The 18007-nt window shown below is 39.0% G+C and overlaps 1 protein-coding gene across 4 annotated transcripts in view; it reads left to right on the top strand.

Moving 5' to 3' along the window:
- Window positions 1-17707, top strand: part of LOC18425430 (UDP-Glycosyltransferase superfamily protein) — a 53875-nt gene extending 36168 nt beyond the window's left edge. For 3 of the 4 annotated variants that reach the window (XM_088872723.1, XM_020662011.2, XM_020662014.2), the window contains 4 exons: window positions 9945-10117; window positions 16280-16432; window positions 16548-16632; window positions 16745-17707. In XM_088872723.1, the coding sequence (XP_088728849.1) occupies window positions 9945-10117; window positions 16280-16432; window positions 16548-16632; window positions 16745-17149 (816 nt within the window). In that variant the 3' untranslated portion in view covers window positions 17150-17707. Of the gene's footprint in view, window positions 1-9944; window positions 10118-16279; window positions 16433-16512; window positions 16633-16744 lie in introns of all 4 variants that reach the window. The other variant, XR_016059821.1, reaches the window with a different exon arrangement.
- The last annotated feature ends 300 nt before the right edge of the window (window positions 17708-18007 follow it).

The raw sequence follows: 18007 nt of genomic DNA, 5'->3' as shown, positions 1-18007 counted from the left end.
CAAAGTGGTCATCCTTGGCCTGAGTCCCACAGGGGTAGTATAGAGGGACATGAAAAAATTTAGGATGGCATTTTCGATTTCATCTGGCTGGGTAAGAAAACTGTTATCCATCTTAATTGTGGATATCAGATTCTCTCTCCTTCTACAATTGGCTATGTGATGAAAGAAGGCAGTGTTCTGGTCCCCTGATTTTAACCATTTGACCAGGGATCTCTGGTACCAAAAAAGCTCTTCTTTCTTGAGTGTTGAAAGGTATTCTAGCTTGGATAGGGTTTAGACCTGTACTTCAGAGTCTGAAAGGGCTCTAACTTCCTCAATTTTATAAAGGTCTTGGATACAGTTGAGCCAAGAGCTTTTTAACTGAGAATAATTCCCTGGTCGAGACTGGCTCCAATTTTTTAAGGATTTTTTGAGTAGCTGGATTTTGGTTTGTAGCTTGAATCCCTCTCTACCCGAGACATGGGAAGAGAAAGAATTCCACCAACTGGGGATGAGAGTCACAAGGGACTACTCTTCCAACCAAGCTAATTCAAACCGAAAGGGTTTTGGCCCCCTACAAATCGCTTGTGTATCAAGAAGAATGGGGCAATGATCCAAGGTAGGTTTAGGCAGGGTATGTGCATGTGAACCAGGAAAAGCAACTTCCCAATCCAGGGATAGAAGGAAACGATCCAGTTTAGCCAGGGAGGGCTGAGCAGACTGATTGGACCAGGTAAAGGCATTCCCTTGAATTGGAATGTCTACATGCTCATGTCGAGAGATGAAGTCAGAGAAATCCAACATTCCCTGAGAAATATTGGTGTTGAAGTTTCACTCATGAGACCATCGGGTGATATTGAAATCACCACCCAAGCACCATACAGGATGTGGTAAGGCTGCTACAAGATCCAATTCAGACCAGAGACAGGGGCAAACGGAAGCTGAGTTTGGACCATAAATGGCGGAGAATTTAAGCAGCGCCCCATTTATTGTTCTAGAGAGAAGGACGGTGACTGAGAATTCTCATATGTGAGACGAGAGGAGATTAAACTCAGTTAGGTTCCAATTACCCATATTCCGCTAGAAGTCCCTGTCGTCGGTAATGATTTCCATTGACACAGCCTTCTGCCCCACACGCTGCGGATGGATTGCAGAGTAGGCTCCGGTTGTTTTGTCTCTGTCAAGGCAAGGATCGAAGAAAAGTCTCTTCATTGAATCCGTTTTGGACTTCTGTCCCAACCCTTTAATATTCCAAGAGAGTATCTTCATAAGTTATGGGGAGAAGCAGGGGTGGAGGCAGTCCTGGGCAAATGCCTTGGACTGGGGGAGGTTTGGGCAGTGGTGGGAGGAGGCTTGACATTAGTTGCGATATTGTCATAATTAATAGAAGAAAAGAGGTTAAGCAGTTCGCGATGTCTTTTGAGATTCAACTTGAGTCTGCTTTGGGCTTCCGCCTGCAAGAGCGGATGTGCCGGGCCTTCGGGTCCATGGTGTTTAAATCCCATTACCCTGTAGATCTCCTTCATCCTGTCAAGTTCTCGAGTGTTATCTTTCCCACCAGCTCTCTCTGGATCGCCTTCTGTCGAAAGAGAAGAAGAGGGTGCTTGGGATAGTGGGTCCGGAACAATCCCAAAAAATTCAGTGGAGTAGGAGGACTGGCCAGGGGAAACAGGGGGATGCAGGACAGACGGCAAGGACACTAGTTCACCAAGGCTATGATCAAGCGACGGTGCAACGGGGAACTCAGCGATTGGGTTAACCTGGGAAGGAGTAGAAGTAGGTGGTGAACCAAGAGGGTGCTCGGGGGAGGCTTCAGGCTGGGTAGTGGTCCAGAAGGTGACAGGGGGAGGAGCCCAGTTGGAAACGAGATAAGGGCAGGGGTTCAAAGGCAAAGATGGAGGAGGGGTGTAGAAAGATAAATAGTGATATGGGAAAGGTTGGGGACCAACGTTGAAAGGCGAAGCAGGAGAGAACTCGAAAGGGAAGAGTATCGTCGTTATCCTGCTGAGAGGGATAAAGAGAGAGCGCTGAGGAAGAAAGGGGTTAAGAAGCTCAGAGAGGTGAGAAGGGTCGGGGGGAGATGGAAGGAGGGATTGTACCGTGATGATGCCGAAAGGAAGAAGTGAAGGGTACACTTCCATTGGCAGAAAAGAAGCAAACAGAGGGGAGTCTCTGTGGGAATAGAAGGGAAAGGTTAGGAAAGTCAGTGAAAGAATAGAGGGGGACCTAAGGTGAATAGGGTAAGTGGGTATGACTCTCTCGTCATTGGTGTAGGCATCCTCTGGAAAGCACAGAGAGGACCTGTAGGGAGAAGTGGACAGGATGGAAGCTTGCAGCTCTTGGCTCGTGGAGGTTGGTGAGCTCTGAGAGGGGATAGGTTCGTTGGAAGGCCTAGGTGGATGGATTATCATGGGAGGAAAAGGTAGAGGGAGGGACGGCGTTAGGTGGATCGTCAAGGGGTGATTGCGGCGGGAGGCCAAGTGGCAGAGGGGGAGGCAGGATAGTTTCTTGGGCAGAGTGCGTAACATCATACGAGAGGACAAGGGCTGCTACCGAAGCTTTGGAAGGCGGCGAAAAGGTGGCATTTGTCTCCTCATGAGAGCCTGGGACACATGGGGATGGATGCACCTGCCACGTGGCCACAGAGACAAGCTCCAGGGCGGCATGTGTACCTTCGTTCATTGTGGACCTCACCACATGAAATAGGTCAGCTACCGAGGCCCAAACTGCTGCCCCGACCAAGGAAGACGGTTCTTTTACAGAACCCGACAGCCCAGGAGAAGGTTGGTGAACTATGTTCTCTACTACCTCCTTACCGGGTTGATGAGGAAGCCGAGGGACTCGATGGTAAGAGACAGTTGCGTCCAACCCCACCTCCTTCTGAGGATGGTTCTGAGAAGGTGGGCCCCACGCATGCGATCATCGCCGACTCTCTGACTCCATCGTCCCCAAATTGTGTTGGGAGGGTGCCACGTGGTGTCCACTAGGAAGACTGGTGACTGGCTGGAAAGCTTGGTCAATTGTTTCTCTTGCCAGGAAAATGATCATGGAGATTCTGGCGGTGGCGCCGCTTGGCTTTGCCTGATTTCCTGCTAACGACGCACCATGAAAGGGGTGAAGAGATCTCCAGCAACGAGTGCGAACAACTATTTACCAGGTTAACCGAGGGGGGAGAAGCCTCTGACCAAGCCAGAGAAATCGGATAGAACAGGTTATCCATTTCTATCCACACACAAGGTCGAATTCTATTAGGGTCCAGGACCTCCACCAGGAGCAGGATGGAGCCTAACGATAGAGTTTCCAGAGATTTCCAGCGAATCGAGATCAAATTTCCCCAAGTTTCTGCGATTCTCCCAAAAGTTGCAGGAGACCAAGCATGGAATGGCACATGGTGTAGCGTAAGCCAGACTTTTTGCCTTCTGAAAGATCCTTCTTGGGGGGACAAACACGAAGACGCAAAGATGCCCCTTTGAAAATCGTTGATTTGGAGTCCTACAAATCCTGGCAGGCATTAGCTTGTGATGAAAAGGGTGAAAAGATAGATTCCACTAGAGATGCGTCGAGCCGAAATATTGGTATCCTCCCAAATTTTCTGTGCCCATTTCTCTACTCCTCTAAAATCATCCTGAGAAGGGCGAAACGAGCCTACTAAAAAGACTAGAACTTTGCCTTAAGCAAGGATGAATCTTCAAAAGGGATGGAGACGAAGAAGGGACCGAGCGGGGGATTGGCTGCAGAGAGAAGAGGGAGGCTCCTTAGGGCAAACAGAAGAGCTTGCAAGAGGGAGGGAGGGCGAGGAGCGTGCGATAACTTGGGCGAAGGATACAGGAGGCCCAAAAACGGTAGTCGATAACACTCTTTGTGCATAGCCAGGAGTTAAAGACTGTGCACCCTTAGGAGAAGCCTTGTGTGGGACGCAGAGAGGTTTAGGGTAAAGTTCATATATCCTATTCCAGAAAGGAGTGGCCGGGGACCAATAAGAGTGAAGCCTAGAGGGAGTTGGTATAGAAGGTGAAGGACGATCGAGTGCTGGATGTGAAGGACGTCTAGAAGCAAGAAAAGGAGGGGGAATAGGAGGAAGACGACGTCTCCTCCTCATGATAAGAGGAGTATTCACTTGGCCAAGCCTTTGCTGCTTTTGCTCCTCATTCTTTCTACGTTTTCTTTGCTAGAAAATCTTTTTTTCAACCCAACTTCATACTTTTGTTTATCACTTCCGTCCATAGATAGGGATGACATGGCGGCAGGTTGTTCAGGGCACCTTATAGGCTCAAAGTCATGACATTCTCCAGATAATAATCGTGCTTCAAAGGAAAGGTGGGTTTAGGAACATTATCAACTTTCCATCCATTGCTTGAGAGGGCTTGAATTCGCTCCCATAGGTCTTCCAAAAATCCTTCTCAGCAATATTTTCAGATGTTTTTGTAGTTTAAAGGATCAGGCCACAACTCATTCTCCGCTCGCCAAGTGAATGGCAAAAGAATGCACATGTTACAGTGATGATAAAGTAAACCACCAAGCCCAAATTTCATACAAGAAGAGAGAGAGAGAGCCTCGTTTGTAGACTCTCTTAGAGAGAGAAATGAGAGATGGGGGGCGTTTTAAGAAAGAGAGAAAGGAAAAAACCTTATAAAAATTATACACCTCATATGCAACTGTCTCACAAAGGGTTGTTGAATTGCCACGTAAGGTGGCAATAATAACCACCTTCAACCAAAACATTTTCAAAGGCTGGTGGACCAAAGGTTTGCGTGGACCAAAGGTTCGCACTAACAAAATGGACCCGCACAATTTTAAGAAAAGAGTTGCTTTGAACTATCATGGGTGGAAGAGCAGGGTATCAATCGAATATCCAAGAAAGCGTGGGGAACTGTCCAAATTGTGAAATAGACTTTGTACATGAAATAGACATTTGGTCTAAAATCACAACGTATATATATTTTCATGTTATTATAAGTTGTGAAATAGACTTTGTACAAATCTTAAAGTTCTTGAGTGGAAATTTTGTTTTGATGCAATATTTAGTGAAAATTTCAAATTTGTTTTCATTCGTTAAGAATTGACTGTCACATCTCAAGAATTCTAGTTTTATAAAACTTGGGGTGTGACAACTTATATATATGAATAAGTATTCACAAACAGACCACATTTCTATAAATATGTGTGCATGCATAATTCTGTTCATATGTGTATTCTTCTGTGTGTATGGAAATTCTTTTGACATATCTCTTTTCATAAGAATAACTGCTTGAGACACTGCGCATGCTGATATAGGAATAGGTAGTTAAGCATGCATGTGAACACAGGCATATATTTATTACATTCTCCTTATAAATCCATGCTCACCTTTAAGCAAACCATTATTGAATTTGTCATACTTAGGTACTGACATTTATTCAAACATGCGTATATGCATAATTGTATTCATGAATATATTTGCACATTCATGTGTGCGGGTATCTATACTTTTGAAAGAAGTTTATCTGATTTACCTAGTCACGTGGGTATATCTAAATCCCTGTACATCAGTGCAACATATGTCCATGCATATATACATACACTAACAAATACCATCATTTCATGGAAGAAAATATTTTTTTAATCACTAACTTGTGTTGCATGGACCTAATTTTGTGTTAGACACAGGCATAAGATGTCAAATTCCTCAGGCCATGAAGAACAGGTTTTACTAACACGGCCATATTTGAAGAAAGAACAAATTGAACATTGTTTATAAAACTAATCTATTTCATGATGACTCTCAAGAATAATAAATCGTTCCTTAGTTGATTGAATCCATATATGTTTTCAGAGTAAGTATCATCATCATCGTTTGAGTCTTATTCCAACTAGTTGGGGTCGGTTACACGAATTTTGTTCCGTCATTCTGCTCTATCAAGGACCATATCCTTAGCCACAGTCAAACTATAAGTCACCATATCTCTTCTCACTACTTCCATCCATATCTGTTTAGGCCTTTCCCTTGCTTTTTTAGAGTTTTTCACTTGAAGTCAAATCACCCCTCCTAACAGGTGCTGTTCTAGGTTGACGCCGCACATGGCCAAACCACTTATGTCTACTTTCCTCCATTTTAACGCCTATTGGAGCCATCTCTATGTTTACTTGAATATTCATTCCCGAATGACATTGTTATATTTAATAAAAGAGAGATGAGATTTTCTCCATTTTTAAATTGTTTCACAAAGATATCCAAACTCAATATAATAAGAATATGTATATTTTACATTTTGATAATGCCAAAGAGTATCTTCCTAGAGAATTTCAAAATTATTTTCTTAAAAAGGGATTTTAGACCAAACGTCTTGTGCACATGCTCCTAAATAGAATGAAGTTGCGGAAAGGAAAAAGAACACATACTTGAAATAGCATGTTCTTTGCTCATTAGTACCATGGTCCATAGGTTTATTAGGGAGATCCCTTGTTGACATCGAGCTACTTAATTAATCGTATGCCCTCTTCAGTCTTAAATGGAAAAACAACACACTCGGTACTCTTTCCCGATGCTCCACTATTTGTTGTTCTCCGCAAGTGATTGGTTGTGTTTTCTTTGTTCATATGTTAAGTATTGGCAATGATAAGCTAGATCCCCGGGCTGTCATGTATGTCTTTCTCAGGTTTTCATGCTTCCTGAAAGGTTATCATTATTATCATTCGGGTTTACAAAAGAAATTTATTTGTATTGATGTTACTTTTTTCGATCATACTCCGTATTTTTCAGAGGAGTCATGTGCTTGATACACATTTTTTATCTTGCTTCTGAAGAAGTCTCATAGGCCTTGCCTTCTATGATTCCTCCTTCTATTCCTGTTGATACTTCTTCTTCACCCCTATTACCTGACTCCTCTAAATGTAGTGCATCTACACGTCATGATGTTTCTCAGGAGCAACCAATAAAGGTTTACACCAGAAGAAAATTCTGAATGGATATCCCCCACCAACTCACCTAGCCACTCAATCGTCTTCGTCTACTGATCCACTTTCTTCTTATGATGATGATGTATCTATTACCATCCGCAAACGTACCAGATCTTGTACCCGATCTTGTACTCAGCATCTGATTGTGCATGTGACTTTTACAAATTTATCAACATGATATCAAAGTTTTGCTTTAGCTCTTTCTATCTATTTTTGTTCCTATGACGTATAGAGAAGCACTTTCTCATACTGGGTGGAGAGAGCAATGGAAAAAGAGATGGATTCATTGCATTCTAATGATGCATGGGAACTCCCTGAATTATCAGATAGAAAAAGGGTGTCCATGGGTTTATGTAGTTAAATTTCAATCAGATGGTATTGTAGAGAGATTAAAACCAGATTGGTAGCCAAGGGATACACACAAATATTTGTTATTGACACATTGAAACAGTTGCCCATGTGCTAAATTTAATTCAGTTCGAGTGGTTATATTTGTGGCTGCTAATAAGAGATGGCCGTTGTGGTAGCTTGGTATCAAGAACGCTTTTCTCCATTGTGATTTACAAGAAGAGGTGTAATGGAGCAACCACTTGGTGGGTTTATTACTCAGTCGGAGTCAGGTAAAAGTGTGTAAGTTGAATAACATATAGCTTGAAACGGTTCCCACCTTCATGGTTTGAAAAATACAGTGAAATTTTTATAGATATGGATTTCGGCACAGTCATGCAGATCATTTAGTGTTTATTTGGAAATAGGACTCTAAAATAATTGTTTTAGTTGTCAATGTTGATGATAATTGTTGTTCTGACAATATCAAGAAGGAGGCAGTCATTTGAAGTGACATCTAAAACATATGTTCGTATGAAGGATTTAGGCTAGCTGCAGTATTTTCTAGGAATTGAAGTAACCTGATTAATGCATGGCATTAGTTTGTCTCAAAGAAAGTACATTATTGATTTTTTTGATTGAAACTGAAATGTTGGGTGCTAGACTGGTGGATACACCTATGGATTCAAATACAAAATTATTGGTTGATCAAGGGGAGTTGTTTGAGGATTCAGGAAAGTACAAAAGACTGGTAGGCAGGCTGATTTATCTAAACATCACCAAGCCTAATATTTCTTTTGCACTAAGTATTGTGAGTCCATTTATGCATGCTCCAATACAACAAGTTATTGTACATTTATTGGTGGAAACTTAGTAACATGGAGATGCAAGAAGCAAAATGTTGTAGCTAGAAATCTATTGTAGAGGTTGAGTATAGAGCCATGACATATACTATATACAAATTAATATAGCTGAAAACATTGATGCAAGAGATGGGGTTTACTGTTGTTGAACCTATGAAGATGTATTGTGACAATAATGCTGCCACTTATATGTAATCCAGTTTTTCATGAACGGACCAAGTATATTGAAGTAGATTGTCAATTTATCCGAGAGAAAGTTGCTATTAAATTGGTGTCTATTCTATATGTGAAATCTAAGGATCAGCTGACATACTTCTTCATAGTATACTCCAAACTATTTGCTCCAACTTGAGGGGGGGCATTAGAAGTCCTTTGTTATTTAAATTTTAAGACCTAAGTGTCCTTTGTTTTTTGTATGGGCAGCTCTGTCCTTTCATATTTTTTACTAATATATATTAGTTTGAAAGCTGCATGAGGTGCAAGTAGACCTCACGGGACTCCCTTCCCTCTCTCACGTCTCATATCTTTCTTTTCTTCTGTCTCTTTCCTCTTCTCTCTTTAGGTTCTCTAACAGAAAGTATTAATTCATTTTACTTTCCCTTAATATTGAAACTCTGACTCTTTAATTGCTAATTTTTTTAATGTTATCTAGAATTACTTTGTGAATTAAGTGTTTACTTCTTTTTTAAAATTTATATCACCAAGTATAATGCACGACTTGTGGGATTCATCCTTCAATTGTTTTCGGGTACTTGTGTTTTTGTAGTCTTAGTAGGAGCTGGTTGTTTATCTTGTCTACTTATCTCCTTAAACATTTTGCCTTTTGCTTTCTGAATTCTCTGTGGCTCTCTGTTTGACTTGGTTTGTATTTATTCTTGCCAACATCTTTCTTCAGTAAACGAAATTGTAACATTGTATGCCAATTTCACATTTAATATGTTATACATCGTCCTTTCAGAAATTGTCAATTTCATAATTTGATACATATTCCATTATTTCTCTATTATATTTGTCCTAGTATGATTTTCTTCTTTCTCAATTATGTTTTTCCTAAGTTTACTACCTGGGAGCTACTTACTCCTAGCAAAAGAGCTACTTAGAAGGATTTTTTAGATCTAAAATTTGAGAATCCACTTAAGAATCACTGGATGACTAGTTTAAAAAAAAAAGATTTTGAGAGTTTTCTTAAACCCTTGTATCTGACTGTCCACAAACTGCATGGTCTTTTTTCAATCGTAGGATATTATTCGTTTTAGGCACATGCAGAGTTCCTTCTTTTCTTTTCTCTTTCTTTTGATGTTGAGGAAAAAGAGGTTACTCTCTGAAGATTTTGGGGCTTAAAAATACTCCTAGATTGGGTTTTACATGGGGGAGTGAATTGAGGAAATGCACAGGAGCATAGAATCTTTTGACTTTAATTATTGGATATACACTCCATTTTATCCAATTGTGTTTGTCCTCATGGGCTTTTGTTTCTTTCCATAGAAGTTCTTGTTTGCTTCCTTGGTTTGCCTTTTGTTGTCCATATGGTTAGCAGCTACATTGAATTCTTTGTGCATGAAATAGTTCTTCCTCTTTCTTTAGGAAGGAAATAGACATGAAGGCTAGAAGTGCACGAGTCTTGGTCTGATTGAGGACAGGATGAACATGTCAGAGAGTAGATATATAAGTGTGGATTACAATAAGCTATTTCATATATCATGGATATTGTAGTAAAATTAATGTGATTAGGAATAATGACCAATCCATAGAGATTGATTTACTCCCATTTATATTAAATAATTACTAAGTTTGCAAGTGTCAAACTGATGTATACTCCTATTTTTCTCCTTGAAGCAGCTGTTACTATCAACTAAGGCTGAAAGAATACTGGAGGAAACTATACAAAGAGAAACTGAGGGAGATACAATCTACTTTTGGGCAAGCATGGGCAAAACTATTCTTCCAGAAATAAAGCATAAGAATTATAATTTTTGGTCGATCTGTGACATCTTAAATGCCAGGCGTTGCAGGTAAATGGGGCTGAATTGGATTGAATAATTTATATTTCCTGCTCATTGAGATGTTTGTTATGTGCTTCAAACAAAATTAATAACGAATTGTGCGAGTTTTTCTCTTAGTTCATTTGTCTTAGCTTTTGCATTGCACAGATTTGCTGAAGTTTTATTCTATTTTCAGTATTGATCTTCTCAATGTTTATTATTTGAGGCCTAGCGTTACACTCTTGTGCAGATGTTTCGTATTAAGTTTAAACCTTTTCTATATTCTCCTATATGTTAGAAACTCTCTAGTAGTACATGTGGAAAGATTTGGCTACGAGTTAACTTACTGTGGGTGAAATAAATTGAAAACCAAATTAGAAGATCTAATTTCTCATTAAAATTTTCTTTTTCAGATTTTTAAAATGTTGGTTAAAAGTTTCATTCTCCAATATTTGGAGAGCTTAAGTTTTATATTTGTTTTGTATCTGAATCTCAAGATCTTGCAGTTTCATCCAAAGCCCTTGAGGATTCTCCTATACTTAGCGGTTGATAGTGTACAATTGGAATGCCATACGTAATAATAAAATAAATACAATTTTAATAAACGAAGTTTAGCATGATTATATTATTAATCAGAAACAACAGTAATGCCCTATATTATAACTAACTATAACAAATATGAATAACTTCTAAAAAGAACTATGTTCACAAAGAATAGGGAAGTGTCTTATCTATATATATATATATATATGGAAAATGCTGAGATTAGCCCACTAGCTCATATGAACATATGAACCCAATGGCCTAGATTGAATCTGAGCCGATCTGACAGTCACGATCTCATTTTGTATTTGAATTTTAATGTTTTTCCTATATATCCAAATAACTTAAAATTTTAGGCGTGTGTTCTTCACAAATATGATAATGTGTTCTTCACAAATATGATAATCTAATAAAAATATCAAAAAAATAATTTACAAAAGATAAATTAACCAAAATACCCCTGAAATGTTTCAGGGGTATTTTGGTCAATTTATTTATTGCGAATTATTTTTTAAATATTTTTGTTAGGTGCGCCTTGATAAGAAGAATGGACGCCTAAAATTTCAAGTTATTTGTATTTGTATAAAAATCATTAAATTCAAACACGAAATGAGATCGTGATTGTCAGATCGACCCAGATTGTTGGGCTCATATGTTCATATGAACTAGTGGGCTAATCCCAGCATTTTCATATATATATATATGTATATGAATATATATATGGAAATGCTGGGATTAGCCCACTAGCTCATATGAACATATGAACCCAACGACCCAGATCGAATCTGGGCTGATATGACGATCACTGATATTAGATAGTGTTTGAATTTTAATTTTTTTCTACAAATCTAAATGACTTGAAATTTTTGGAGTGTGTTCATAAAAAATAGTTGAATCTTCGAAAAATATCAAAAAAATATTTTACATGAAATAAATGGACCAAAATACCCTCGAAAAGTTTTGGGGTATTTTGGTCATTTTATTTTTTGCAAATAATTTTTATAAAGTGCGCCTTGATGAGAAAAACACACGCCTAAAATTTTAAGTGATTTGAATTTATAGAAAAAAAATTAAAATTCAAACACGAAATTAGGTCGTGACCGTCAGATCAGCCCAGATTCAATCTGAGCAGTTGGGCTCATATGTTCATATAAGCTAGTAAGCTAATCACTGCTTTTTATATATATATATATATATATGATATTATATTTATATATTTATTCTTTAGGTGAAATAGGTCTAAGAAGGGTGATGACCTTAAACTTTCCCTTAACCCGTCCCATGCCCGGTTAAAGGGATTAGGTTGTGTTAGGTTGGCAGTAAACGTAAAACTTTGCAAAAACATGAACGGCGGACCAGGATTCGTGTAGCTGACCCTAATTAATTGGGAAAAGGCTATAATAATGATGATTCTTTAGGTGAAATATTTGACTATGCCTTGTGCACCCAATGTAAATACAAGCAATCTTCTATCAAAAATACCTATAGAGACTCCTGTACAAGAGAAAGACAAGCAGGAGATAGGTTAATCATGAGGAGGTGATGACGGACAAGTGAAAAGCGATAAAAAGGATTTTCCTAGGAGGGGAAAGGGAAGAAAGAGAATGAGAGCATGGAAGGATCTGAAGTGAGGAAAGGTGGTAATTGCCATCCTGTGCTCATGGTCTCAACCCCTATGACTCTCAACTCATTCCTTGTGGGAATATATGGCTTTTTGGAAACAATGAAAGACCACACAATTTTCAAAAACTTATATCCCAAGAAAAGTTTCTTCCAACCAAAATCATCACTTGTCAATTGTCATACACTATCAAAGCGTGCGCATAACAACCCATAAAGAAGAAGGTTGGGACCTAGGCATTTCTAGTTACCAGTTTTGAGAACCCAACCCGAACTTCATGTCACACGATTACTACCTTGACATAGGAAAGCAAGAGACTAGGTCTCTCTCTCATCTCATTCCATGGACCATAACACATCTTCCTAAGGACAAGAGTCATAACTGAAAAGGCATTAACATTCAATTTCCCATTTAAACAAGGATTAAGGGCTCACTTCCATGCACTTAATGGCACATGCTACATCCTTGAATAAGTTACACCCATCTCTTTCATGTTTGACTTATGACCTAGGATCAAAACACCAAAACTCATTACTTGTATGTTACCTTTTCACAAGGAGCGTACACAAGCATAAATATCATATAATAAAGATTATTCTGTAGCTCTTTCAAGCCTATAGCACATTTGACTATGTCCAAGCTTTCCATATTAATAATATCACATCTCAAGCCAAGGTGGTCCTCTACATTCTAGTGAATTAGAGTGTATGAAGTTGGGTTTGTTTCGCTTGCTTTTGTGTTCATTTTATGTTGCTTATATGGTTATAGAATCCTCCTTCCCTACTATGTTATAGAACCATGCACAAGGGATAGAAAGTTTGCCTTTTGATACGTTTGTGCCATAATTCATGATGCCAAGCCTCCAATGGTGATCCAATCTTGTTTATTTGCCCATGCCGATGATCCGATACTTTCAATGAGATCCCATGGTGTGTGGAGAACTTCATCTACTACATTCCAAGTGTCCTCTAGCACGCATATCAAGATCCTAGATCCTAGATTCCTCAATCTCAAAACCACTATTCAGTGGAGATTCTTCAATTCTTTTACTGATCAAATGCACTCTAAGTGCCTCCCAAAACCTCATAACCATAGTTAGCAGGATCGCCTACTTTGGTAGGTGCACCTTCTAGGATCTCAATTCTGTTGCTCCCGGAACGGATCTCTCAAGGATCTCGGTTTTTTAGCTTTAAGGGTCTGACTTCCTTTTTCAGTGGAACGAGTTTCCTTTAAGTATGTGTTTGTGTGCTCGGCTACTTGCAGGATCTAATTCCTATGTGATATGGTTCTTGATCCCAAGAGTTGTCGGATCTAGATTCAATTACATTTGAACACAAGGATCACCTTATATTGCATCCAAATTCCCAGTTATCCTCCAAAGTGAGTGCTCCTTGTTCCTTTGCTTATTTATTAAGCAACAATTAAAACAAATTATTTCATGTCTATATATTTTTGGGTTATATTTTCATACACATAGCTATCCAAAGAAAAAGATGGCAGTAGTGCAGCACAAGGTTTTTGCACTCAAAAGTTAAAACTTGATAGTTTTAAAGTTCATAATTTATTTAATGAATTGATTTATCAACTATATTAATATAATGAACTATGGAGTAATTTAAAGTTCCTTATTTATTTAATAGAAGTATAAGATTACATATTATTAATATTAAAGCTAGGAACTACCCTGTAAAGCCAAGGAGCCCTATTTAAACTTAGATGATGATCTCGTTTTTCAAGTAAATGGAGCTCGTTCCTATAAAATTTATTCCTTGCTCCATACTAGGTTGGATCATTATTTCTATTGTGTTCCCAGGTTAAGAAACTCAAATCTTGCACATGGGAACTTCATTTCCAAATCAGAGAATCTTGCTCCCCAATATTATAACGAAAAAGTTAATATAAGGTTGCAACCTTAAAATGTAGAAATAATGGTGCAGCTAAAAAATCTATCATAAAAGGTTATATGAATGTTGGAAAACGCTCTAATTGATCATCTTGACATCGAGATGTATGAATATGAAAAGAAAAACATGAGACTTTTTCCCACTGAAACCAGACTCAAAAAAGAAACAAGAAAAACATGAGTGGCACAAAATTACTGGTCATGAGGGTGTACAAGCCTGTGACTTAGGGAGTCACTATCTAGACTATGTTGCAGGAAAATCAGGGTGAGCACCCTTTTATAAAATGCCCATATCTCCCAAAATATTTGGAGTTCTTCCCTCAAATTTGTTTTTTTCTGAAACTAGACTCAATTCCGCAAGAGAAAAACAAGGTCCCGCCTTGGTCCATACTGATTCATAGCAGATAGAGCCCACACTACAGGGTGCAATGTTCCTGGAATTTGCATTCCAGGAACTGCCGCCACTTGATGATTGACTAATAACTATCAAACTGTATAAATGGGATCCTGCTGAAACATTGCAGCTTAAAATATACTTAAATCCATGCAGGTAAAACAAACTTGCCCAAGAAATGACCACTGGAGCATGCCCAATTTGATGGACCAAAAACTAGTACAAAACCTGTGTTGCTGAAAGTCTTCCAACTCACGGTCCCCGTGCACCTAATGACTCCATTATAGAATCCCCTTGTGCTTCAATTCTCAATATTTATTATGCATCGGGAGTGGGTTTGGGCCAGCATTTACCCCAATCCCGTTTTATGCTTCCCATAATCCCCGTACTTGTGTTGAGTGTATAGAACCAAGTTCACGGTAGAACCCCAAAAACATTTCTCACTTAATACAACTCAAATACTTCAATACAATTTTGAAAATAAAATCGATGGCATACCCCAAACCTTGGCAACTCAAGATACTTCAAATACCCTCTATAAATACATGACTTCAAGTTGGTTCCAAGACACTTCCCCACTCAAAGAACTCTATGGAGATCGAGTCTTACACAATTCAATGTGACTTCAACCCAAAATTCAGGACCTTGTACATTTATCTCATGCAACATAAATGTGAATTATATACACTTGAATTACAAGACTCAAATACTCGAATACACTCAGCTTCCATTCACATAAACATGAACCAAATGTTTGCACTTTATCTAAAATCATAGAAAGTCGATTATCATGCTCATGTTACCTGGTTCACCACCAAGGATTTATATATACCCGTTGTTATGCCACTACTTGCTCAAGATCAAGTAACCAAATTTAATCGCAATTATGGGGAGCATGCATCAGGAAGCAATCATCCACATTTGTAATAGTCAAATCAATGTACTCATGAGAAGGTGCTAATGAAATCAACATGTGGGATAGAAAAGGGTGGTATGCCAATGTCAATGGTATTGCTAAGGTGTATGAGGCTCAAACATATACATGGGAATATTTTGGTATAGTGAGAGCTAGTGAAAATGAGGTTTTAAACATACTAAGAATGACTTTTGCTTGCTGCTATACTACGGAAACTCACAGGAAATATCAAGTGAAATAGCTCAAGGAAATCTAGTTCAGACTATGCCAAAATGATGTGTAATTATCAAGGCATTTAGCAAATCAATTAGGCATGATAAAGGAAAATCAACCTAAAAGAAGCCAGATGGATGGATTAGCTTGCTGTCATGGAGCATTTGCACCAAGGAAAGGACCTTAAAGAAGATGGAATCCTTGATGCTAATGGCTCATGAAAGAACTAGACACCATAGCACCTCACTTTATGCTCATGGTTTGCCAGGCTTACCTCTCTTTTTTTCTCAAGCTCTCTCTTACTCTCTCTTGAAGGTGGAATGAGGGTGGTGTGCTCAGAAAGGGTGCCATGATAAATTTATTACAATCTCGAATTTCTCATATCACCAGATGATTTTGGCCTGTATGCATTCAGTTCATTGGAAGTTCTATATGGGAATCCTCATGAACTGGGTTAACCATAATATTTTGATCTTTGAATTTATTTGTATTTTGCAGATGCTAAACACATTGTCGCTTGTAGGTCCTCTTGTGGTGACAAGTTTGTGCAATATATTATTACAGGTCACATAGCATCCACTTATCTTCTTTGTATTTGGCAGGACCAGTTTTGCAGAGGCCTTCAGGCTGATGTATGCTTTGCCATCGAACGAGACAGCCCTCCCTCCAATGCCAAGTGATGGTGAGCACTGGTCTGCCCTTCACAGTTGGGCCATGCCAACACGTTCCTTCCTGGAATTTGTGATGTTCTCACGGTGAGCTTGCTTTTGCCAGAACCAGATGTAACATCAGATTTTTAGGCTTTATTTGTACTTGCTCTACATGCGTGATCCAGGTACATGATATTTACCTGAAAAAATGCAACCACAGGATGTTCACTAGTTCCCTGCTGGATAGCCAGAGACTTAATCCCCAGAGGAATGATACATGCTTGTTGGGATCTTCAAAGATAGAGGTACGGTTGTTAAGCCTTTCTCTGATGTTAGAAGCTGACGAATGCAAAGATATTATGGCATGTTTGAGTTCATTGATTCATGAAACATGAAAGATTTTTGTCATATTTGCAGAAAAGGCAATGTTACTGCCGTGTTTTGGAAGTTTTGGTGAATGTGTGGGCATATCACAGTGCGAGAAAGATGGTTTATATAGACCCCATCTCAGGTTTGCTTGAGGAGCAGCATCCTGTAGAGAAGCGAATTGGATCAATGTGGGTTGCTCACTTCAACAACACACTGTTGAAGGACATGGATGAGGAGTGGGCAGAGCAGGCCGATGATGGTGACCATCCCCCAGGTAGCACTGATGGTGGCACGTGGGTGTGGCCATCGACTGGGGAAGTGTATTGTAAAGTAATATTTGATAGAGAACAAGCTGAGAAATACAGAGCCAAGATGGAGAAGACAAGGAAGGCCATGGAGAAGCTCTTGGAGAGGCAGAAGTATGGTTATAAGCAGAAGACACTAGGAGGCTGAGAAAGAAGCTGAGGAAGAACAAGCATTGGAGAAGTCGTGCCTTCTTTCTCCTCTTTTCGTTTGTGTTCTATTGGGAATCATTATCTGCTGACCATTCATTGATGCTACTGCAATAAACCAATCACGCTGCTAGATTGAACGTCCATGAACTACAATCCAAGTTAATCTCTGCTCATTTGAAGGCTATCACACTCAATGGGTGGAATTACACGAAGTGAAGGCAGTCTATCAGCCATGTCTTGTTGCATTTTTGTTAAATGGAACGATTGGAAATGGTACTGAGTTCAATTAATTGCATTTTCCATTTTGTGATGCCACTCTCCTGTTATTGATCATATTTTGGGGAATATTTATTTCTACTTTTCAATCTTCTGATCCATGCTCTCGTACTTGTTGAGCACTGAGGTATGTGCGACATTGGGTTGCTAGGTTGGTTGTCCTTCAAGGAGAATCTCAAAATATTACTCAAATGAAGCAGAATCTCGAGATATTTCTAAACTGTAGACTTTAATTTTTAGAGCAAATAATATTTGATGGGCGCTACCCCTTTTGTGCGGAGTTGGATCTTAAATTAGATTGTGTAACCATATAGGGGTGAATTGCTTACTGTGTATGATACATGTAGCGTAGCACACTATTGAAAGGAAATCTTGCATGCCAGTGTTTAAAACTCTGCTCGGGATCAGGTGCCTCCTATGTTCAATTCGGCCAAGTCGACTCAGCATTTCAGCCATGGCATCTCATTAATATTCTAAGAAAAGAAAAAAAGAAGATAAAATAAAACGAGGAAATTCGCAAAAGAATGCATAACGTTGCATAAAATCTAATGCAAAAATCTAATTAAATCTAATTAAATCT

This window comes from Amborella trichopoda, chromosome 7 (assembly GCF_054954075.1).
Source record: "Amborella trichopoda isolate Santa Cruz 75 chromosome 7, AtrichopodaSantaCruz75HAP2 v2.0, whole genome shotgun sequence".
Lineage (NCBI taxonomy): Eukaryota > Viridiplantae > Streptophyta > Magnoliopsida > Amborellales > Amborellaceae > Amborella > Amborella trichopoda.
This window is presented reverse-complemented; position numbering and strand designations above follow the sequence as displayed.